Raw genomic sequence first — 25,124 nt, forward strand, 5'->3', positions numbered from 1 at the left:
GAAGTGGAAACTTTGATGGATGACTAAGGAAGAGTATAAGTACATTGCTCAAGAATGCAGGGGCATAATCAGGAAGGCAAAAGCCAAACTGGAACTGCAGCTAGCAAGGAATGTGAACGGTAACAAGAAACATTTCTACAAGTAAGTCAACAATAAGAGGGTGATCAGGAAGGATGTAGGACCCTTACTGGATGAAGGAGATATATTTGTGACAGATGATGCGGCAAAAACCTGAAGTACTCAGTGCTTTGCCTCTGTCTTCATGGAAAAGGTTAACTCTCAGACTACTGCATTAGGCAATGCTTTATGGGAAGTGGGGGACAGTCCTTGGTGGGGAAAGTCTGTTAAGGAAGTTAGAACTACTTATGAGTTTTCCTCGCATTTTAGTAACTTAATTTTGATCTGTTTTCACTTATAACCACATAAATCCTTCAATTTATGCTTAATAAGAACTTTTTCTTTAAGATCAAGCCCAGTGTAAGCAATTATAACCTGGAGGGGCCCACCACTGCAATCTCCATTTCATTAATAAAGGGAGCTTTTATGCGATGCACCTTTGTGCCAAACTTCTACAAAGACATGGTGGATGGATTTTATTGGGAGTTTTGATCCCTGTTGGTTTTCTGGGTGCTGTGCCCTAGAGCTGCATACTCCCAGATGTGAAGTAAATTAGTGTGTGCATTGGAGCAACACTAGAGCCCAGGAACTTCAAAGTACCGGTGGGTTAGACGTGGCTACATGCGAGCCGGCACTTCGGAGTTAAACATTTCGAAGTTGCCGCGGGGGAGAATTAGCTTAATGAAGTGCTGCATATGCAGTGCAGCACTTCATTAATAATCTCCCAATACCCTGCTTACCATCCTCCCTCCGAAGTAGGAAGGTAGTGTACGCAAGCCCTTGGAGTCTATTAACCAGTCACCCAAAGTATACAATAAAGAAAGATTCAATAAGAGAAATCTAGAGTTGCCAGTTGCCACTGGCTGTCATTTTATTGTATATAACATAATAAATACATGACCCTTTTTTCAAACATCATGGCTACAGGCCATAAAGGTGATGCCGCATATCCAGTCCCCTTTTTACTTCAGCATAACTCAGCTTTCCTAACAGAACCCCATTCCATTCTCATTTTCTCAAAAAACACAGAAGTTCCAGTGAGCTCAATGGGGCTTACTCCAAAATTAAGTGCACCGCTAATCACAGTCTGTCTTAGCTTTTCTGGTCATTTGGAATCAGGACTGCATATTTGCTCAAAAAGGGATTAACTGAAAACAGAATGAGAAGAACTGAAGAAAACAACAACTGGAAATTAACATGTTTTAGTGGTCAGACCTGCACCACAGTTTAAGAAATATGTGAAGTAGTATCAGAGGGAAACTTGATTTAAATCAATGCTTTTTTCTTGGAGAGTTAAATCACCTTGATTTAAAATTCAATCCTTCCTGAAATATACCCCTGAAAATGCACAGATAAAAATGTCAACCCAACAAATACATAAACTAGAAAAATCTTACTTCCTAGTCCAGAGGTCTACTTTTAACATACCATAAATAGACTACATTTTTATAAGCATAGTATTAAAAAAGAAAATGTGAAAGTTTATTCTTCTATAATCAGAATTCTTCAGGTTGGATTCTACACAGTCACATTCATAAGATATACTGACAGGCTGGGTCTATAGTTGCCCCCAGCTTCGAAGGGGCATGGTCATCAGGGCCATGGGAGATCACTAATGAAGTGCTGCAGTGAATATGCAGCACTTCATTAGACTAATTTTCCCCCACAGCAACTTCAAAAGCATCAAACTTTTGAGTAAAGGGACTTCAAAGTAGTACGGGCACTTCGAAGTGCCCACAGCTACATGCAAGGTGACACTCCGAGGTTGCCGCACGGGAAAATTAGACTAATGACGTACTGTGTATTCACTGCAGCACTTCATTAGTAATCTCCCATGGCCCTGATTACCATGCCCCCTTCAAAGTTGGGGGCAAGTGTAAATGAGCCCACAGTGCAGCTCCAATGATGGAACAATGATGAAGCCAAGCAGTCGGAGCTCATTTGAGCATATCGATACCATGACTGTAATGTGACTATAAAATATAATCACGACGTGCAAAGGCCATTCAAGCAATTACATTCAGCGATTCTCTACACACGCAGTTGCTCCAATTAATCCTGTATGCTGACATTCTTATTCCTGAATACAAGTAATTTGTTCCTGGTAAGAAAGGTTATTCACCGTAGTAACGGTGGTTCTTCGAGATGTGTCCCCGTGGGTGCTCCACATTAGGTGTCGGGCTCGCCCGGCGCCGCAGATCGGATCTTTCAAGCAGTTTCTGCCAGACCACGCATGCGCCAGTGCGCGCCGCTCCCTTGCACACTCCTGGCCACGTGCGCGATCCGGTCCCCGCCAGTTCCTTGACCAACCGCCTCGGATGCTCCTGCAAAACACTAAACAGAGATCCGAAGCGGGGAGGATGGGCGGGTAGTGGAGCACCCACGGGGACACATCTCGAAGAACCATCATTACTATGGTGAGTAACCTTTCTTTCTTCTTCGAGTGTCCCCGTGGGTGCTACACGTTAGGTGACTACCCAGCAGTAACCCAAGATAGGAGGTGGGTAATCGGATTATGTGCAGCTTGTCCCCGAGAGGACCGCTGTCGAGAGATGGGTATCCTCTTGGAATACCCTGTGAAGGGCGTAATGTTTGGCGAAGGTGTCACAGGATGACCAAGTCGCCGCTCTGCAAATGTCTTTTAGCGCAACGCCCTTGAAAAAGGCTGTTGATGCCGCCACCGCCCTAGTGGAGTGAGCCCTGGGCATGGCCAGTAAAGGAGTCTCTTTGAGTTCGTAGCACATTTTTATGCAGGATACGATGTGCTTCGAGATTCTCTGCGAAGAGAGACCTTCTCCTTTTGATTTGGGAGCGAGAGAGACTAGGAGTCTATCCGTTTTCCGGAAGGACTTGGTCCTGTCTATATAGAAGGCTAGCGCCCTCCTCACGTCCAGGAGGTGTAGGCGCGCCTCTTTGTTAGAGTTATGAGGCTTTGGATAAAACGAGGGTAAAACAATAGGTTCATTAATGTGAAACTCAGAAGAAACTTTAGGAACAAAGGCTGGATGCAGCCGTATGGTTACCGCCTCCTTGGAAAAAACAGTGCAGGGTGGCGTTGCCATAACTGCCGCAAGCTCGCTCACCCTGCGAGCTGACGTGATTGCGAGAAGAAAGGTCGTCTTTATTGTAAGGAGGCGGAGGGAAGCCGTGGCCAAAGGCTCAAACGGTGGTCCCGTTAGCGCATTAAGCACGAGGTCCAAGTTCCACGAAGGTGGAAGCGGTTTCCAAGGGGGGGTATAGGTTTACCAACCCTTTGAGGAACCTGGTAACCATGGGATGGGCAAACACCGTGTGCCCTTCCTCTTCGTGTCTGAACGCCGAAATGGCGGCAAGGTGGACCTTTAACGAGGATAGTGAGAGTCCTTCTCTCTTGAGGTCCAGTAAATACTCTAATATTACAGGTATAGGCGCCGAAAGGGAGGCTAGCTGTTTGGTAGAGCACCATGCCGTGAAGCGAGTCCATTTCTGCTTGTAGGTCTTCCTGGTGGAAGTCCTCCTGCTGCTTTCTAGGACTTGTTGCACTTCCTCCGTACATGTGCTCTCTGGGGAGCTGAGCCATGGATTAGCCACGCTTGTACTCGCAGGCCTTGGGGGTGCGGATGCACTATGGACCCCTGGGCTTGTGTGAGCAGATCCCGCGCCACCGGAAGGGGCATCGGTGGACGGTCCGACATGCGCAGGAGTAGGGGGAACCATTGCTGTCGATCCCACGTTGGCACTATCAGGATCATTCGGGCTCCTTCCCTCCTGGCTTTCTGCAAGACTTTGTGGATCAGCACTGTGGGAGGAAAAGCGTAAAGCAGGGGGCCCCTCCAGGAGATCATGAATGCGTCCCCCAGGGACCCCCGTCCCAGTCCTGCCCTGGAGCAGAATCGTGGGCACTTCTTGTTGTGTTGAGTGGCAAACAGGTCTATCTGGGGAAAACCCCATGCGTGAAAAATCGGTCGTAGCAGATCAGGACGGATCTGCCACTCGTGTGTGAGTGCGAAACGCCTGCTCAGCTGGTCTGCCTTCACATTGTGAGCGCCTGGTAAGTACGAGGCTTTCAAGATTATATTGTTGGCGATGCACCAGTTCCATAACCGGACTGCTTCCGCACATAAGGCACGGGACCGAGCTCCTCCTTGCTGATTTATATAAAACATGGTGGAGGTGTTGTCTGTACTGATCCCGACTACTTCGCCTTGTATATGGTCTCGAAAGTGTCTGCAGGCGTTGAACACTGCTCTGAGCTCCAGTATATTTACGTGCAGTGACTGCTCCGTGGAGGACCACAGCCCTTGCGTCACCTCTTCGCCGATGTGTGCTCCCCACCCTATGTGGGAGGCATCTGTAGTAAGAAAAACCGATATTTGTGGTTGGTGGAAGGGTACCCCTGTTAGCAAGTTTTTGGGGTTTACCCACCATTGCAGGGATTTGCGCACCTCTGTTGTGGGCGACACCACCCTGTGAACGGTGTGTGCTGCCGGTTTGTATATGCTCGCCAGCCAGTGTTGCATGCTGCGCATGTGTAACCTGGCGTTCTGTACTACGAACGTCGCTGCTGCCATGTGGCCCAGCAGCTGTAAGCACGTCAGAACCGGCACCGTAGGGCTGAAGGTGATGACTTGCACGAGGGAGCTGATGGCCCGAAAGCGTGTCTCTGGTAGATACACTCTCGCTGTAATAGAATTTATGCGTGCCCCTATGAACTCTATGTCCTGTGTGGGGTCTATCTTTGATTTTGCCAGATTGATAACCAGGCCGAGCGAAGAGAACGTGCCTGCTGTGACACATATCATGTGTAGTACCTCCTCCTTCGAGGCCCCTTTGAGTAGGCAGTCGTCCAGATACGGGAATATAAATACCCCCATCTGTGCAGGTAGGCTGACACCACTGCCAAGCTCTTGGTGAAGACTCTGGGGGCCGAGGAGAGGCCAAACGGTAGGACTTTGTATTGAAAATGTTCTTTGCCTACCATAAACCGGAGGAATCGTCGGTGAGCCGGATGGATAGTTATGTGAAAATACGCGTCTTGTAAGTCGAGGGCTGCGAACCAATCTCCATCGTCTAGTGCCGTAAGGATGGAGGCGATTGCGATCATCCGAAAGCGTTGCTTGCGCAGGTACCGGTTGAGGCCTCGAAGATCTAAGATGGGCCTCCAGCCTCCTGTCTTCTTCTCTGTGAGGAAGTACCTCGAGTAGAACCCTTTCCCTTGCAGTTGCTCCGGCACTCTTTCCACTGCCCCTATGAGCATGAGATGGTCTACCTCCTGCTTGAGCCTCGCTACGTGGGTGGCCTCCTGGAGGTGGGGCCTGGGTGGAGGTCGTGGCGGTGGGAGCGACTGAAAGGGGATGGCGTACCCCGTGGCTATGATCTCCAGCACCCATTTGTCTGTGGTGATCCTTTGCCACTGGTCGTAGAATGGTCGGAGGCGATGGTGGAGTAACAGCTTCGGATGACATTGTGCAATGGTAGTGATGGCGCAGCCCTGGATCTGTGTGTCAAACTTGTGGCCTTTGGCACTGCCCCGAGGACGCACGGCTCTGTTGTGAACGTCGCCTGGGAGTTCTGTACTGCTGGTGCTGTTGATGTCGCCCTTGCTCGTAACCCCTGTGGTACTGGGGGCGCTGTTGCTGGTACTGGTACCGTCTTTGTTGAGGGTAGTACTTTTTCTTTCTGTATGGAGGGGTGTAAATCCCCAGGGTCCTAAGGGTGGCTCTTGAATCTTTACTGGAATGAAGGACCGAGTCAGTTGATTCAGCCAACAGCTTCTGCAAGTCGAAGGGAAGATCGACGATCTTTGCCTGCAGATCCCTCGGTATACCCGAGGTCTGAAGCCAGGACTCCCTTCGCATCACCACTGCCGTAGCTGTGGAGTGTGCTCCTGTGTCCGCAACATCCAAGGCGATCTGAACTCCCGTCCTCGAGGCCGCGTAGCCTTCTTGCACGATGGCCTTGAGCACCGGTTTCTTGTCCTCTGGAAGCGAGTCCATGAGGGAGGTTAACCTAGTGTAGTTGTCGAAATTGTGGTTTGCTAGATGCGCTGCGTAATTTGCCATTCGCAACAGTAGTGTGGAGGAGGAGTAGACCTTTCTGCCGAACAGCTCTAGCTTCTTGGCATCTTTGTCTGTTCCCCCTGACTTGAATTGAGATGTCTTTGATCTTTGTTGCGACGACTCTACCACCAAGGAATTTGGTTGTGGGTGGCTGAACAGGAACTCCATGCCCTTCGCCGGCACGAAGTATTTCTTTCCGCTCTCTTGTGGACAGGCGGGATAGTCGCAGGGGTCTGCCATATCATAGTGGCGGACTCCAAGATTGCTTCGTCAAGTGGTATTGCTATTTTGGAGGAGGCCGGAGGTCTCAGATTTTTGAGGAGCTTATGGTGTTTCTCTTGCACCTCTGCTGTCTGAATGCCTTGCATGAAGGCCACCCTTTTAAACAGCTCTTGAAACTGTTTAAGGTCATCCGGAGGATGGACGTCCCCCGGGGCCGTAGCCTCGTCCGGGGAGGAGAGCGAGGAACCACTAGGATACGCCTCTCTGGACCCTTCCGGTTCCTGTTGGTGATGGTACATCCGCTCGCTGGAAGCTGGCAAGGGAAAATCTCGGGGTTCCATAACCAGTTCCCCCTGAGATACTTGAGTCTCTGTCCCCGTTCGTGATTGCCCTCGGGGATATGGGACCATCTGTGGGGATCTTTCCCTAGTAGACTGCCGGTGGTGTCTATGCCCCGCGTGATAGGGACGACCATGGCAGCATGGGCACTGTTCTTGGGAAGGTGACCTGGACCACTCCCTTGGTGCATACCCCCTGCGTCTGGGGGAGCGAGATCATCGAGAGACCTGGGACACTGGAGAGAGCGATTTGTGATAGTACTCCAGCGGCTCAAACCCCAAGAAGGGTGAAGGTGGTCCCAGCCAGGGCGAGGCTGGTTGTAAAAATGGAGACGGGGGCTCTGGGTAGGCTAGGGGGGGACCCCTGCCTTCTAGTTGGAGTCTGCAGCATGAGCGGAGGGCTAAGAGAAAACAACTCTGCAGCCCTGTCTGGAGAGGGGCTGCGGTGCCTTGTTTTCTGTGCAGCCTTCCCCCTCCCTTGAGGGGGTGGCTCCGCCCCCTGACATGCAGGGGATCTCGGCCCCGTCCGCGCCGCGCTCGGCACGCTCATGGGTGGTGCCGCATGGGCGGTGTCCTCCGGTGCCTGCAGGCTGCGTGCCTGCGCGCTCTGCACCGCCGGTTCCCCAGGGGTCGGTGCCGCTGCCTGCGGTGCCGCCGGTACCGGCGCTTGTTTAGCCACCGCCCTGCCTGCGGTGCGGGGCGGCTGTTTGATCATCGGAGGCTGAGCCGCCTCCACGTGGCTCTCCATGCCGCCGCCGATCAGCTGTTGCTGCGGCTGGGGGCTGTGCGCTCCGCCCATCCCGCTCGCTGTTGCTGCCGGCAGGAATCGGGTTGGGGAGACTTTCCTCCATTTTTGCGCTGATGGGGTGAGGGAGGCAGCTTTCCTTTTATGGGCCCCGGAGGGTCCCTCCTGCTGCGGCCGCTCCGGCACGTTTGACTGCAGGGCCTTGTCGAATAGCAGCATTTTAAGCCGCATCTCCCTGTCCTTCCTTGCTCTGGCTGTTAATTTTGCACAGAAGGAGCATTTCTGCCTGACATGGGACTCCCCAAGGCACCTTATACAGGGACTGTGCCAATCAGACGCTGGCATTGCCTCTCGGCAAGACTCACATTTCTTGAATCCTGAAGAGGACATTGTTGGTGAGTCTTTTAGTTGTTAATGGGGTACTTAGCACCTTCTCTGTGCTGTTTTCCCCCTCTCCGATAGCCTGCCGCGGCAGGAAGGCTAATGGCCCTAGGCTCCTGGCCTCCGGTGCTCCGCTTGTTACTAGGACTGGACTGAATGCCATCCCGCTTGTTGTTTCTTGTTTGGTTTTGGTTTTTTTGGAAAATAACAACTGGCTAACTTAACAATAGCCTAAGAACTTGAAAACTTTTAAAGAAAACAACTAAAAACCATTGAATACACTAACTTGGCCGTAGCCTAGTTGGATTCCGTCTGCAGCCGACGGCGGTTAAGAGGAACTGGCGGGGACCGGATTGCGCACGTAGCCAGGAGCGCGCAAGGGAGCGGCGCGCACCGGCGCATGCGCGGTCTGGCAGAAACTGCTTGGAAGATCCGATCTGCGGCGCCGGGCAAGCCCAACACCTAATGCAGAGCACCCACGGGGACACTTGAAGAAGAAAGTTAAACATTTATCTAAAGTGAATTCAGATAAACAGAAACAAGGCACTCTTATGCTGGAGTAAGGGTGGTCATATTGCCCATAATGCTGTGAATGTACTTCAATCCCATATATAGAATCATAGAACACTAGGACTGGAAGGGACCTCGAGAGGCCAGAGTCCAGCCCCCTCCCCCAATGGCAGGACCAAGTACTATCTAAACTATCTCTGACAGATGTCTATCTAACCTGTTCTTAAATATCTCCAGCGATGGAGATTCCACAACCTCCCTTGGCAATTTATTCCACTGTTTGGCCGCCCCGACAGTTAGGAACTTTTTCCTAATGTCCAACCTAAACCTCCCTTGCTGCTGTTTAAGCCCATTGCCTCTTGTGCTATCCTCCTTCCTCCTTATGACTTCCTTTTTAGATACCTGAAAACCGCTATCACGTCTCCCCTCAATCTTCTCTTTTCCAAACTAAACAAGCCCAATTCTTTCAACCTTTTTTCATAGGTCACGTTCTCTAGACCTTAATCATTCTTCGGAGGGGTAGCCGTATTAGTCTGGATCTGTAACAGCAATGAAGGGTCCTGTGGCACCTTACAGACTAACAGAAAAGTTTTGAGCATGAGCTTTCGTGAGTACAGACTCACTTCATCAGATGCTGGTCTTGGAAATGTGCAGGGCCAGGTATAAATAAGCCAGAGCAAGGGTGGGGACAACAAGGTTAGCTCAGCCAGCAAGGTTGAGGCTTACTACCAGCAGTTGATCTGGAGGTGTGAACACCAAGGGAGGGGAAGCTGCTTCTGTATTTAGCCAGCCATTCGCAGTCTTTGTTTAAGCCTGAGCTGAGGACGTCAAATTTGCAGATGAATTGCAGCTCAGAAATTTCTCTTTGGAGTTTGGTCCTGAAATTTCTTTGCTGTAGGATAGCTACTTTTAAGTCTGCTACTGTGTGGCCTGGGAGATTGAAGTACTCTCCTACGGGTTTTTGTATATTGCCATTTCTGATATCTGATTTGTGTGCGTTTATTCTTTTACATCATTCTTGTTGCTCTTCTCTGGACCTGCTCTAGTTTCTTCACATCTTTTTTGAAGTGTGGTGCCCAGAACTGGACACAATACTCCAGCTGAGGCCTAACCAGCGCAGAGTAGAGCGGAAGAAGGACTTCTCACGTCTTGTTCACAACACACCTGTTAATGCATCCCAGAATCATGTTTGCTTTTTTTTGCAACAGCATCACACTGTTGACTCATATTTAGCTTGTGGTCCACTATAATCCCCAGATCCCTTTCTGCTGTAGTCATTCCTAGACAGTCTCTCCCCATTCTGTATGTGTGAAACTGATTGTTCCTTCCTAAGTGGAACACTTTGCATTTGTCCTTATTAAACTTCATCCTGCTTACCTCGGATCATTTCTCCAATTTATCCAGATCCTTTTGAATTATGACCCTATCCCCCAAAGTAGTCGCAACCCCTCCCAACTTGGTATCATCTGCAAACTTAATAAGCGTACTTTCTATGCCAATATCTAAATCATTGATGAAGACATTGAACAGAACCGGTCCTAACACAGACCCCTGCAGAACCCCACTTTTTATACTTTTCCAGCAGGATTGAGAACCATTAAGAACTACTCTCTGGGTATGGTTATCCAGCCGGTTATGCACCCACCTTATAGTAGCCTCATCTAAATTGTATTTGCCTAGTTTTTTGATAAGACTATCATGAGAGACCATATCAAATGCTTTACTAAAGTCTAGGTATACCAAATCTACCGCTTCTCCCCTATCCACAAGGCTCATTATCCTATCAAATAAAGCTATCAGATTAGTTTGACAAGATTTATTCTTTACAAACCCATGCTGGCTGTTTCCTATTACCTTACCACCTTCCAAGTGCTTGCAGATGATTTCTTTAATTACCTGCTCCATTATCTTTCCTGGCACTGAAGTTAAGCTGACTGGCCTGTAGTTTCCTGGGTTATTCTTATTCCCCTTTTTATAGATGGACACTATATTTGCCCTTTTCCAGTCTTCTGGAATCTCTCCTGTCTCCCATGATTTTCCAAAGATGATAGATAAAGGCTCAGATACCTCCTCTGTCAGCTCCTTGAGCATACTAGGGTGCATTTCATCAGGCCCTGGTGACTTGCAGACATCTAATTTTCCTAAGGGATTTTTACCTTGTTCTTTTTTTATTTCAACTTCTAACCCTACCCCTTTCCCACTAGCATTCACTATGTTGGGCACTCTTTCATCAGACTTCTCAGTGAAGACCGAAACAAAGAAGTCATTGAGCATCTCTGCCATTTCCAAGTTCCCCGTTACTGTTTCTCCCTCCTCACTGAGCAATGGCCCCACTCTGTCCCTGGTCTTCCTCTTGTTTCTAATGTATTTATAAAAAGCCTTCTTGTTTCCCTTTATGCCTGTAGCTAGTTTGAGCTCATTTTGTGCCTCAGTCTTTCTAATCCTTTCTCCTGCTTTCTTGTGTTGTTTACTTATATTCATCCTTTGTAATTTTTCCTTGTTTCCATTTTTTATACAATTCCTTTTTTTATTTTGAGATCATGCAAGATCTCCTGGTTAAGCCAAGGAGGTCTTTTTCCATATTTTCTATCTTTCCTACACAGCAGGATAGCTTGCTTTTGGGCCCTTAATAATGTCCCTTTGAAAAACTGCCAACTCTCCTCAGCTGTTTTTCCCCTCAGTTTTGCTTCCCATGGGACCTCACCTACCAGCTCTCTGAGTTTACCAGAATCTGCCCTCCTGAAATCCATTATCTCTATTTTGCTGTGTTCTGTTCTACCCTTCCTTAGGATTGTGAACTCTATGATTTTGTGCTCTTACCCCAAACCAATCTAACTCACTCTGTAAAATAGGGGTGGGCAATAATTTATGTACCACTCCAAGAATTGGTAAGTGGTCAAGGGCCACACTCTTCCATGATATTACTGGAGGCTGTGCAAGGTCTGGGATGGAGGTTGGGTGCAGAAGTGAGCTGAAGGTAGGGGACTGAAGGCCAAGAAGGGGTGCAGGGTGTGAGAGGCAGTTTGGGTAAAGGGGTAGGGGCTATGACTGGGAGCTGCAGATTGGGGTGCAGAGATCAGGAAGGGGTGTGAGTGTAGCAGAGGACTCTGACCTGAAAGAGGGCTGTACAAGGTGGTTGTGATCGGGTCAGAGGATTGAGGTTCAAGGTCTGAGAGTGGGTATGGGTTTAAAAATGGGTGCAGAAGGTTTGGGTTGTGACATGGGGTAGGGATGGAAGAAGGAGAGCAGAGGTTGGGGGAAGGGAGGAGCTGGGGTGCCTAGTGAAGGCTCTTGCGGGGAGATGTTTACATAGTGCTCCATGCCCCCACACACAACTCAAAGAGGCAAGCTGCAGGGCCCATGCGCTCTGCACTCTGCAAGCCCCAAAGAGGTGGGGCCAGCATTGCTTGCTGCCTGAACCACAAGCTGGGGCCAGGCAGCTCCCACTGGCCAGTTGCAACCTAAAGTCTTTCCTGCCTTGCACAAAAGACAGAGCATGCTTTGATTTCTTTGGATTTCTGTGTTTGCTGGAAAATTTTAAGTTGATCCCAATATCAACCAAGTACTTCCAGAATGAACACAAGAACTCAGCCAGGCTGATAAGCAGATTAACACTGCAGCTGCAGATATCTTGGCAGAATGACAGGAGAGGTGGACTTTTCAGAGAGATTTTGTTTATGCAGCAGATTGGACTGTTGAGGTACCCACCTAGAGTTCACAAAACAGAAGGAATCACACTAATTCTTGTTGGACTGGGTCTTAAGTGATTATATTAAACATCTAGATCTTACAAATTTCAGCTCACCTTGTCTGCACGCCCTATGAATGAAGGTTTTCCTGCCAATCCAAGACAGATGGCACACACAATGCTTGACTTTCCAGTTCCATTGGCTCCTACTATCATGTTTAAATGGGGCCCTGGAGACACTTCACAATCATCATATGTTCTGAAAGAAACCATTATTTTAAGTTAGAGAGTGATATCAACTGGGGGGGGGGATCAATTTTATACAAAACAGTTGTCTCAGGTCCAGTCTGACATTTTTTAATATGTTAAAGCAACACTTCTAATACCACCATAGATAAAAACTAAGCCTTTCTAAGCATTGTTTTCTAGAAAAGCTCAACACATGGCAAAAAAAATTAATCCCATATCATGTAATGCAGTGTAATTAAAATTTACCAGTTGCAGGACATGGGTATCTTTGGGAGAATAAAGGCTTAGGGCAAAATCCTGGCTCTACTGAATCAACTGCATCACCCGCCTTGAAATCAATGGGGATAAGGTTTCATTCTTACTATTTTGCCTTCCAGGCAAATAAAGAAAGTCCGTCACTCAGAGAAAATAGAAAAGTTGAATTTCACAAAGCTGATTTGAATACTTTTTGTCCAAATAATTGTTTCTGTCAGATTTGACTCAAGATAGGCAGAGCGCTGTCTCCTGTAGTTGTTGCTTCATGACAACATGACTACCACAGTTTTGAGCAACAATGGATCCCAAAGCAACCCCTTTGAGGTTAAAATGGGAAACAAAAAAGGCTGCATCATTGCCCCAGCACTGTTCTGCACCTTCGTTGCTATATCCTACACCTCACTGATGACAAGATTCCAGAAGGTATGAAGATTATCTATAGAATGAATTGGAAGCTTTTCAATCTTAGGAGATGGAAGTCTAAAAGCAGGACCTCCATAACCTCAACCATGGAGCTCCAGTATGTGGATGACAACGATTGCTGCTCTTTCTCCAGTAGCCAGGCCATCTTAAGTGCCTTCACCAAAGCATATAAGAATTTTGGCCTTATGATGACTGTCAAAAAGACCAATGTGCTCCACCAACTCCTGCCAACGGGACAATCTCAGGTACCTTCTACTGAACTTAACGGAGAACTGCTGGAAAAGATGGAGCATTTTCCATACCTGGTCATCCTTCCACTAACGTCAACATTGACATGGGAATCCAGAATTGCCTGAGCTGCGCAAAGCTCTGCTTTCGCCCACCTGAGACAAAGGGTCTTCAAGAACTGGGCCATCTATGACAAGACAAAGTAGCTTGTATAGTGTGCAGTGGTCGTTCCAACACTACTGTACACATGTAAAACCTACACAATATACAAGCATCATTTGAAGGCACTTCAACAATATCATCAATGCTGCCTCAGGAGAATCCTAAATCTCTCTTGGGAGGATAGGTACACGAACACTAGCACCCTGGAAGAGTCAAACCTGAACAGCTTTGAAGCCCTTATCATTCATCAATAAAAATGAAGGACGGAGGAGTGTTGGAGGCCAGAGGAACCGACATAAGGACATACTGAAGGCACACATGAAAAAGTGCAACATTAGTGTTGACACTTGGGAGAACCTTGCCCAGGATCATCCCCAATGAAGAGCAGTAATCTGTGAGGTAGTAGCACAATTTCAGATGTCCTGCCACAGTGCAGGAGAGGAGAGGCAGAGAAGAGCAGCAAAAAAAATGCTCTGTGCCCCGCAACAACTACCAACACCTGCTCCTTCTGTGATAAGACCAGCAGCTCCAGAATCAGGCTGGTAAGCCATCAACGGACTCACACATAGGAGGGTGACATGAAGATGCCCTACTCATTATCGAGTGACCTCAGAGAGAGAGGAGAGAAAGAGCAGTTGCAGATCTTAGAAGGCATTACCTGTACTAAAGGCCTATGTAATACCACAGCAAGGCAGATCTAAAATCTGCAACGTAGATCCTGGCTTCTGTGCTACTCCTGCCAGTAGACGGAAGTTTTTGAGATAAATTTATTTTGTTACAAAAATTTGAGAATTTTAATTCTGGGGCAGGGGTAGTCCTTTTGTTATGAGTTTGTACAGAGCCTGGCACAAAGGAGTACTAAGGCACTAATTCACTACAAATAATTAAAATTAATACAATCCATATTGTACCTCCTATGCCATTTATTTTTATATTAAACTCAATATATTCTATTTTCCATTTATTTTGAATTATCTGAATGCCAAAGAGATTTGAATGACAAACACACAGAGAAGAACTCAAGGATTGAAATAAGGGCTTGTTCTCATGGACAGTGTCACAGCTGCAGCACTGTAGCATTTTAGCGAAGGTGCTGCTACACTGTTGGTAGAGTTTTTTGCAGTGAATCCACCTCCCTGAGAGGCAGTAGCCATGCGGGAACAAGAAGCTGTCCCATCAGCACAGCACTGTATACATAGGGGGATTATACCAGTATAATTTCGTCACCAAGTGGCATGCAAAATCTACACGGAGCAGGTGTTAAACTGACTAAAGTCTGGAAAGTTGACCTCGCCTAAAGGATTCAGCTGTTGGGGTCTTTGGCATCTCAAGAAGAGTGTAAAACAGGTTGTGTGGCAGACACATAAGATAAATATTTCTTTTTGAAATGATCAATAAATACTTCATGCTGATGCTTAAATTACAATACTTTACATGTCAGTCTTAACCGACTGTGATAAATAGTTCACAATACCAAAAGCAGTTGTTTCCTAATTTGTCTGTAGACTCAGGAAGAATCCAGGTTTCTGTCCCCAGCCATAAGGCTAGAACCATCTTTCTCCAGAGGCATGGGTGTGGGATGGTGGCCAGTATGCGGCTCCTTGCCCAAGCTGTATGTGAAAGGTGTTGTCCAAAACAGAGGCCTTACTTTTACCGTTGGTCGACTGTCAAATTGGTAGGTATAGTCAACATACCTACCGCAGTATCTTTTACACAGTAAGGTCGGGGGGCTCCTCTCCTGTCAGTGCTGCCTACTCTTTTTGTTTTCCTGGAGTACCAGCATCAACAGGAGGGCATTCAAAGATCAATTTATTGTATCTTCAACGATGCAATAAATTGACAGTAGTTAGAGCAATGGCCTTATAAACCCAGTATTTTGAGCTCAATCCTTGAGGAGACTTCCAAGGGTCTGGGCAGGTTAGCTTTCCCCCCCCCCCCCCTTAAAAAAAAACAAACAGTCAGGGCTAGGTCTTCCTGTGAATGCAGGGGACTGGACTCAATGAGCTCTCAAGGTCCCTTTCAGCTCTGTGTATGTATTGATGTATGTATGACCTGCTGAGATGCTCCCCGGCATAGCAAAGACATACTTTGAGTATACAGCCAGTGATACACACACTGTCCTATCTAACAAGGCAGTCCACACACACTGCGACAGACACCACCCGCCCTCCAGCCACCATGTTTTGTGGAAAATAGGTTATGTATATGAATATACATAACTCTGATGCTTTGGACAAAATGCCTCTTGTAGCCTATCATTTTCCTATAAGCGGCTGAAGCTGTATATCGTATTTTGTATGTATCACTTACACACGTAAAGTTAAAAATGAGTATATTTCTGTTTATAGTTTTAAATGTGTTTATGTGGACCATCACTGCTGTCCCAACCCTAACAACTGGCCAATCAGCCTGATGGCTTGTAAATGGCTTTATTTGGCCTGTAGATCTGGGAGGTAATTGGTCATGAAAGATATATGACCATGACACCCGGTATAGGCCTCCATTTCGGAATTCATTTTGTTAAAAACAAAGGATTCTTACCCAGGGGGAGAGATTTTTTTTTTTTTTAAAGCATTAGGAATCTCCTTTGTCAGCTCCTTTGTCTTTAGCCTGCCTTGGAAATTGCCTGACACACCCTAAAGAGAAAGAAAAGAGCTTCACAGTGAACTGCAGACCCAGGTCAGGATAAGATCATTTCTGACCAGCATTCCCTATAAGCTGAGTGCTTGGGCAGCTGACCTGGAGGAATTCAGGTGCCACCCAGCCGATTAGCAGAGTGCCCACAGCCACCAACAGTGGGTGGTATATGTTCCTATTGGTAGCATACATCTACACATCCCTTGGCACACATAACAAAATTTATTCCATCTGTGGATGGAAAAAAAAATTAGAGGGAACACTGTTTTGCACCTGACACTATAACCCAATATAAAAACAGCTATTTAAGGTAAGAACTCACAAGTAATTAGAGTTTTAATGGACTAGAAATAGCTCTGTTTTTTGTTTTAATTTGGTAATTCATGCTGATCTGCCTGTTTTTACTCATAACCACTTAAATCCAACTCTTCTGTTTATAACCAAGCACAGTATAAAGTCATTATTACCTGAGGATGGCTACCACTGTGCACATGTTGCTTTCACCGACAAAAGGGGGTTTATCCAATGAGCCCTCCCCGTGCAAATCTTTCACAGAAACAATTTGGGGTTTTGACTCCTTTAGGGACTGATTTCCTGAGTGCTATGCACTAAAATTGCACCTTTCCACATGTCTAAATAACCCCAGAGGCACTGAGAAAAAGTTCTAGAGAGAGTGCAGTCTCTGGTCTACAGCCTAGGCTAAGAGCCAGCTAAGCTTTGGCTCCTATGGTACAGCACAGGGCTTCAGCCCTTATGGTGACAGTTTCAATCCCTGGTGCCAGCAACCTGGGTCTACTGGCTTCACACATGGCTGATCAGTGTCTGCAATGCTCTGCAAAGAGAGTCATAACCCAAACGCTGTGCCTTGGCTGGGGGAGACCAGAAGATCTAGTTCAGCAAGACGGGGTGGTGGGGACTCCAAGAGACTGACGGTGGGCATCTGTGGCCTGATCAGCACCCCAGGGAACATCCCAATGAGTCTGCTGTGTCCACACAGGACCATTTGGGAAGCAGGAATGGTGACGGGGCCACGCTGACCAGCAAGTTCTACCACGTCGGCTGGGGGGGGGGGGGCGGCAGCCCCAGGTTCCCACTGCAAAGCCTGGCTCCTTCCCCTACTAGGGGGCAAGTGCAAGAGCACGCCAGCCCCTTCAGAGCCCACGCTCGTGTTTCCAACCCAGCCCTGGGCAAGGGGGAACGCGGCGTGATCCTCTGACGACTCAGTCCTCCGCCGACCGCCAAACACCCCTCCCGCAGAGAGCGCGGCAGAGCCCGAACCAGCAGCACCCTCGTCAGGAGACGCAGACCAGGCCGCCGCCGCCGCCGCCGCCACCCCTCAGCCCGCCCCGACAGCAGGGGGCGCCACACTCACAGGAAGTTCTCCATCTTGACCCTGACAATGGAGCCCTCCACGAAGGGCGACGGCGACTGCGACTGCCCACGGCCGCTTCCTTCCGGCCTGGCAGCTCCCGAGCTCCTCTTACTGCAGCCGGCGCCGCTATCGCTCTGCCCGCTAGCGATGGCCCCGAGTTTCCGTTTGCCCGGGGCCGCCATCTTCAGTCGCACCAAGCTGAGGCACCGCCTACCACCGGCCGCTTTCGTCGCGTGCCGCTAAGATGAAAAGGAGCCCGACCCGCGCGCCCTATTCCCATTGGTAGACAGCATACCTGGAAGGGGACAGGCAGAGTCTATTGGCTAACAGGCTGTAATATGCAGCCTCATTGGTTGATAGGTGGAAGGGTAGGGCTAATTGGCTGCTTTCAGTTCAGTAAAGGGTCCGTTAGCGAACGTCTCTCGCGAGACCAATAAGAGAAACCGGCCACGTGCACGCATTTCTGGGTGTTTCATTGGGTGTTGGGGGTTTTCCAATAGGGCTTCTCCATTAGGATTTTACATGGTGATCTGTGGGGGTTGGGATTGCGCGCCTAATTTGCACCAAGTGGAAAGACAGCGAGTTATTTCCCCCTTGTCCGTCCCCGACACTGGGTTTCTGCCTTCGTTCGCCTCGTTTCCCGCAGTTACCGCCATTAGCGACTACAGCGCCCAGGATGCATCGCGGCAAGCGGGCTCACGCGTACCCTATGACTGACGAAGCATTGCATGCTGGGAGGCGTAGTTCTCCGAAGACTCCTACCCCACCCTGGAAGCTATTTTCTGGAGTGCGAGGCGGACTTTCCATGGCGGAGCTGAGCGCCCCAGGCTCCGTCCTTTAGGCTGTTCGCCCCACCATAGCTGAGGCTGACATGAGGCGAGCTGGGGCTGCCTAGGTTCATCTCTGTTACTGGGTTTCAGTATTAATGTGGTGATCACAGCCGGGTCAGGTGCTCTCTGCTGTACAACGTGCCACAACAAAGGGTGAGCGTAGCTTCAGTTTTTTTACGGATACTGGACTGTTGCAACCCAGCCTCCCTGCCTGCTATTGAAATAGTTCCCGGCTGGCTTATACCACACCTCAGCCAGCTCTTGCAGGAGCTGCACACCTGGGTGATATACACATTGCATGTAGGTATACACACAGCTCATAGAGCTGGAAAGGACCTTGAGAGGTCATTGAGTCCAGACCCCTGCACTCTTGGCAGGACCAAGCACCATTCCTGGCAGTTTTTTCTTTCTTAAACGTATTTGTCCTAGATCCCTAAATGGCCCCTTCAGGGACTGAGCTCACAACCCTGGGTTTAGCTAACCAATACCTAAATTGGTGAGCTATCCCTTCCCTTACATATATTCCCCTCGGGCCAGGGCAGGCCTTAAGCAGACTGCTCAGCTGCTTGTCTAGTACTGCTTTGGTGGAGGGGGCCGGTTACAGTCAGGGCACTGGCACCTGTGGACAGTTTTGTAAGTTCTTGCTTAAACATGTTAGACTTCTAAATACTAGAATGGGTGAACTAGAGTATCTGGTATAAAGTGAGGTTATTCATATAAATGATGGCACAGAAACTTAGTGGAGTTTTGATCATCTATGAGAATGGTAATTTCCCAGTACAGTAAACCCACAAAATACACAGCTTCAAGTTGCATGTAACTTGCTTTAAGTACAATTGAAGCTGCTCTGTGCCCACTTCCCCCTGCTTTCCTCTAGCAACAGGACTCTCAGGCTGACAGCTGCACAGCGGGGAGAAGAAGGGGAAGAGGGGGTTTCAAGCGTGCCTAGCTGCTCGCAGTTGCAGGCAGCTAAGCAGGTTAAAGCCTTCTCCCTGTTCTCCTCCAGTAGTGTGGCTGTCATGATGACAGCCGTGCCACTGGATGAAGGCAGGGAGAAGCAGCCAGGAAACTAACTGGGTCCCACAGGGAGATGGAAACCAGGTTGCTCCCTGGTTCCTGGCTCCCTGCCACTCTGGGAGCCAGGAAGCTGGTCAACTCTGGTGGGCTGGTCAGTTTTCTGGTTCCCGCAAGAAGCAAGGAAGCCAGGAACTAGGCAGCAGCCTGGTTCATGCCCTGCCCAAATTGCACAAAAATTTGAGTTACGCTGGGATTGCAAGATCACAACTGCCATGTAACTGGAGTGTACTGTATACAATATCTAAGAATGACAGATTAGGTTGCAACAGGGGGAAGAGACATTACATGTGAAGGAAAACAATAGGCATATATAGTAAAAATCTGAAATGAGTTAAATTGTGCTAGAATCACTAGGAATATAAATTCCATGTTGACTAATAAGTGTATAGCAGTAGGAATATAGTTCCATCCGTCAGATCAAGATGATGACTGTGATTATTAAATTCTCTGGGAGACTAGAGGGGCTGCAAGAATAAAAAATTCAATGATAATGGAGGATTTCCACTTTTTCCATATTGCCTGGGTACATATCACATCAAAACAGTGTGCTGAAATGAAGTTTCTATTCACCATAAATGATGCTTCTAGGAGCAATTAGTCTTGGAACCCAGTAAATGAGATGCACTTATTGAGGTGAATGGTTAACAGATTAACCAGTAAGCATTACCCTTAACAGTTAACTGGTGGGGTCTAGAGCAGCTTGCCACCTACCAAAGGCAGGGGGCTGCTCCAGCCCTACACAGTCCACTGTATAGAGCACCTACTCCAGCTGCCCGGAGCCTGGGTGTATTGGCTGCCTAGAGCAGCCTGTCTGCAGCGGGGGGGTTGCTTCAGCCCAGTTGTGGTGGGGGGTGGGGGGGCAGGCTCTGGCACAGTTGCAATGGGAGTGGCCTTCTCCAGCCAGGTGTTGATGGAGTGCACACACCCACATCTGTTCATTCCCCTTTATTGGTTAATCAGTTAAACATCACATTTAACCAGTAAACCAATTAAATGGTATTTTTCATCCCTAGATGCAATACTTAAATTTAGTCCTAATAATTTTCATGAAAGAAGTCCTACCATGCCATGTGCTAGTAACAGGATCTTCAGAAGGAAAGGTGATCTTATATTCTGAGAAGTAACGGATAGAAGAAAAGCTAGGAGAGGGGCTCAGATAAATTAAGGTTAGTCAAATGAACAGTTCCTGGCATGGGGACAGGCTAATAACCTTATTGTTGACTGACACCATATTCATTTACATTTGTATATGGCTAAATGTTCCACTTTTAATTCACTCCTCTGTTTCCGCCCTGATACTTGGAAGTGGGAAGTATAAAAAACACTGCTGTTACAAAACAAAAAAGCAGTCCAGTAGCACTTTAAAGACGAACAAAATAATTTATTAGGTGATGAACTTTTGTGGGACAGACCCACTTCTTCAGACCATATCCATATACTGGACTGCTTTTTTGTTTTGATAGTATATAGACCAGCACGGCTATCTCTCTGTTGTAATTACAAAAAATGTCTCAAGAGGACTTTAAACTGAGGATGGTGTTTAATGGCTTTTTCCACAAGATGGCAGCATAATCTAGCAATTTTTCCACTGAGAACTATCAGAGAGGTAGCTGTGTTAGTCTGTAGCTTCCAGAATGACAAGAAGTCTTGTGGCATCTTATAGACTAACAGATATTTTGGAGCATAAGCTTTTGTGGGCAAAGACCCACTTCATCAGATGCATGAGTAGGGGTGTGGCTTCAGAGGGGCATTTATAGAGTGGGGTCCCAGTAAAAGGGAGGACCAGAGCTGACAAGGTCTATGCAGCAAGGTGGAAATGGCCTAGTATCAATAGTACTTATCAAAAGAGGAAAAAACAAGTGTAGGGTGCGAGAAGACATTGTAACGGTCGAGAGTGCAGTCCGACCCCTCTGTGAATCCTCAGGAGAATCCAAACAGACCAGTCTGTGCAAGGTGAAAAGCTGCAAAATAACTGCCATGGGAACTGCTGCAGAACAAGGCGCGCTTGCCAAGATTTCAAGGCTACGCTGGCCGTAGGCCACAAGAGATAGTGATAAGAAATGCATAGGCAATTTTAGTCAATCTTATGTTAATGAGTTCAGCTTTATCAGCTAGTGTTAGGAGGCCTGTTACAGAGCCTCTCCCCGAGCGAAGCTCCGACGCGTCTGGTTTTCCCCCACTGGTGACTGCGGCGTCTCTGGGGCTCCCATCGCGGGTGTCACGCACTTTCAATAAACCAAAAATAGCACTTGCCTTCTGGGTGCAGCCTCGTTTCTGGGAAACCCGAGCCTGGTTGGCTACAATTGGCGCAGCGAGCAGGGTCTTCCAGGTACGATGCCTTTTTAGTCCAAAGTGGGGGAGGCAGGGAAGCCAGCACTGTCCCTGCAGCACGTACCAGGATGGCCCTCGACGGAGCAATGGGGGCCGGTAGCGTGGATGGTGGCCTGTTGGGCAGCCCTGGCAGACTGGCCGGAGTTGCAGGAGGCGGCAGGCGTGACACCGGTACAGGTAGAAGGGGCGTTGCGTTGGCTGCGGCTGAGCCGCTGGCCAGGGACGGAAAAAAGGGCAGTGGGCAAGGTAGCATGGCTTTTCCTAACTGCCCTCTGGGCCCTGGATGATGAGCTTCTGCACTTGCAGAAGGTGCTGGTGGGGAAGGAGCAGGAATGTCGCGATTTGGCGGATGCGCGGGTGGTAGCGCAGGAGGTGGCTACCTCACAGTCCGAAAGGACGCAAGAGTTAACCCATCATTGTGAGGTGTTGGCGGCGAGAGTGGGGAATCGGCGGCGCGTGAAACTAGGGAAAGAACCAGTGTCAACGGCCCAAGTGCATGCAGTCCTTGCACTAGCCACTTGGGACCGTGAGACCTGGGATGGGAATATTTGGAGCTCTTCCTCGTCTGAGGAGGAGGAGGAGGTGAACGGGGAGGCTGTGCAAACCGACCCGAGACAGGCGCACCCCATTCGGGAGTTGAGGGCAGAAGGAGGTCGCTGCAATGAGGTCTGGCGAACGTTTAAGACAAGTGAGTTGCAGGAGCTGGTGAAGAGTTTTAAGCAGGAGCCAGGGGAAGGCCTGTTGGCCTGGCTAGTGCGTGTATGGGACAACGCGGGCAACACTGTGTTGCTGCTGCTTGCGGAACTCCACCAGATGGGCGTGTTGTCCCAGGATTCACAGGTCAGACAGGCACTGCAGAGTAGGCAAGGTCTGAATGATGCACAGGGACACGCTGTGGAAGCGCCGTCCCTGTACCGCTGGTTGACCGTGGTGGTGGACCAGGTCTACCCCTCCCCGGGGGAACTGGAAGCACTGGTGAGTCCCTGGCGTACGATCCCAGAAGGGGTGAGTGCGCTGCAGCAGCTGGGCATGGCGTGGGCTGTGGGTTTCGTCGACATGGGACCGGACGATATAGCGGTCCAGAAATCCATCAAGGCCACTATGTTATGCGTTGCCCCTCTCGAGCTGAAGGCCTCCCTTATGGCCATGGTCATGGCAGCGGGCGGGACTGTAGGTGACTTAGTGGGAACGTTGATGCAGTTAGAGGCTGTCATAGGCGCGAAAGCGGTCCGTGCCACAAAAGGAAAAGGTGGTCGGGCGGGAGCCCCTGGACAGGAGAAAGGGCACGCTCAGGTGACCTGGAGAACCATGTGGACGGACTTGCTGAAGGCAGGAGTCCCCCATGAGGAGATCAATGGTTTGCCAAAACCAGACTTGCACAAGCGTTGGTTACAACTGCCACCTACCCAGCGGAGTGAGCATGTGGGTGCCTCCAGGAGGGCTGGCGAGACTCAGGCACCACAGAAAGGTACAGGAGCTGCGGGGAGGACCGAGCCCAGCGCCCCAGTCGACTGGACCCTTCCCCCTAGGAAGTGACGGGGAGGCGGGTCCCCTGCGGTATGGGCTGTGGCGGTGCAACAGGTAGCACGGGATCAGCGCCCATTCGTCCCGTTAACCATCAAGTGGCCCCGGGGAGGGGAGCAGCATGTGTTAGCTCTGTTAGACACTGGAGCCGAGGTGACCGTTCTGCATTCTACCCAGACTGCGGGTCACACGGTGGTCGTGCAGGGCCTCGGAGGAGCGGAGACCACCGCTTATTCAGTGGAGGTCACCCTCATGCTGGGGAAAGCCCTTGCCTTTCGGGCGACTGTACTGGCTGCACCTTTAGGTGAATACATCATTGGCACGGATTTCTTGCGTGGCCAGTGTGTGGATACGCAGTATGGGCTGTTTGCCTTTGGGCACCCCCGATACATTCGGGCAATCAGAACTGTGGAGCCCCTACTGTGGGGACATCCCAAATGGGACCCTGTGTGCCTGCCGGTCCCCCAGACCCCGGTGTCAGTCAAGCAGCACCACATTCCTGGTGGAGAGCACGAGATTAGTGACGCTATTGCTGCATTGCTACAGGTGGAGATTATTCGCCCTGCGCTGAGTGCCTTCAGCAGCCCCATCTGGCCAGTGAAGAAGCCGGATGGATCGTGGTGCATGACAGTGGACTATCGAGAACTCAATAAGGTAACCCCGGAGCTAACGGCCACAGTTCCGGACATGGTTACCATCCTGGAGCGCATCACCGTGGCAGCCTTGCCGTGGCATGCCGTTGTAGACCTGGCCAATGCGTTTTTCTCTATTGACATTCATCCCAAGAGTCAAGAGCAGTTTGCCTTCACGTGGCTAACAAAGCAGTACACATTTACCGTGTTACCGCAGGGCTTTAAGCACTCCCCGACAATCTGCCATCAGCTAGTGCAGGCCGATCTGGAGCGTCTGGACCTCCCCAACCGGACGGCCTGCTACCACTACATCGACAACGTTATGATCTCAGGACCAGATGAACCGACTGTTCAAGCTGCCCTAGACACCGTCGTAACAGGAGCTTGTGCACAAAGCCACCCCATGGAACTGGACAGAGAAGCACCAACAAGGTTTCAACCTCTGCAAAGAGTCGGTGGTGGCACACGCCCACCTCACTGCACCGCTGCAGGGCCAACCGTTTAAACTGGAGGTAACAACCGTCGGTGACGTGGCGTCCTGGGGTCTGTGGCAGCAGGTAGGAACCCAGCAAAAAGAACCCATCGGCTTCTGGTCACAAACCCTCCGCGGACCCAAAGGTGGGTACACCCCCCTGAAAAACAAATTCTAGCAGTGGTGTGGGCTTTGCAGAACACTGAGCGGGTCACAGGCATTGCCCCTGTTACTATACGAACCCCGATCCCCTTAATGGGGTGGTTCACGGGTATCTCTGGACTGCTTGTAGCAATGGCCTCAAAGTGGGGCCCACGTATCAGTAACAGCTCCAGCGTATAGGTAGCGTTGGCACAAACTGCCATCAACACGTCTGCCTTTTGTCTGCCCCACAGTGTGGCCGTGGGACAGCTCATGAACACATGCTTTATAGGCGTCAGTGCTACTCCTGCTCTCTTGCAAAACTATACCCTTTTGCAAAACTTTGTTTTTACTGCTCTCATATGCTGTTGTCAAGTCTGTTCCACAGGTGCACGCTGTGTTGCCAGGAGAGCATCAACCACCTCACTTGATTCCTACTAGCCTCAGAATTCACAAAGGGGTCGTGAGGAGGAGTGTAGGGTGCAAGAAGACATTGTAACGGTCGAGAGTGCAGTCCGACCCCTCTGTGAATCCTCAGGAGAATCCAAACAGACCAGTCTGTGCAAGGTGAAAAGCTGCAAAATAACTGCCGTGGGAACTGCTGCAGAACAAGGCGCGCTTGCCAAGATTTCAAGGCTATGCTGGCCGTAGGCCACAAGAGATAGTGATAAGAAATGCATAGGCAATTTTAGGCAATCTTATGTTAATGAATTCAGCTTTATCAGCTAGTGTTAGGAGGCCTGTTACAGAGC

The 25,124-nt window shown here is 49.3% G+C and overlaps 1 protein-coding gene across 4 annotated transcripts in view; it reads right to left on the minus strand.

Annotated features, from left to right (window-relative positions):
• SMC5 (structural maintenance of chromosomes 5) overlaps positions 1–17,630 on the minus strand; it is a 114,392-nt gene extending 96,762 nt beyond the window's left edge. For 3 of the 4 annotated variants that reach the window (XM_074994779.1, XM_074994777.1, XM_074994776.1), the window contains exons 1-2: positions 17,366–17,630; positions 12,157–12,298 (exon numbers count right to left, since the gene is read on the minus strand). In XM_074994779.1, coding sequence (XP_074850880.1) covers positions 12,157–12,298; positions 17,366–17,547 — 324 coding nt within the window. In that variant the 5' untranslated portion in view covers positions 17,548–17,630. Of the gene's footprint in view, positions 1–12,156; positions 12,299–15,897; positions 15,993–17,365 lie in introns of all 4 variants that reach the window. The other variant, XM_074994778.1, reaches the window with a different exon arrangement.
• Between the last annotated feature and the right edge of the window lie 7,494 nt (positions 17,631–25,124).

The sequence above is a fragment of the Carettochelys insculpta genome, chromosome 5 (genome assembly GCF_033958435.1).
Source record: "Carettochelys insculpta isolate YL-2023 chromosome 5, ASM3395843v1, whole genome shotgun sequence".
In the NCBI taxonomy this organism is placed as follows: domain Eukaryota; kingdom Metazoa; phylum Chordata; order Testudines; family Carettochelyidae; genus Carettochelys; species Carettochelys insculpta.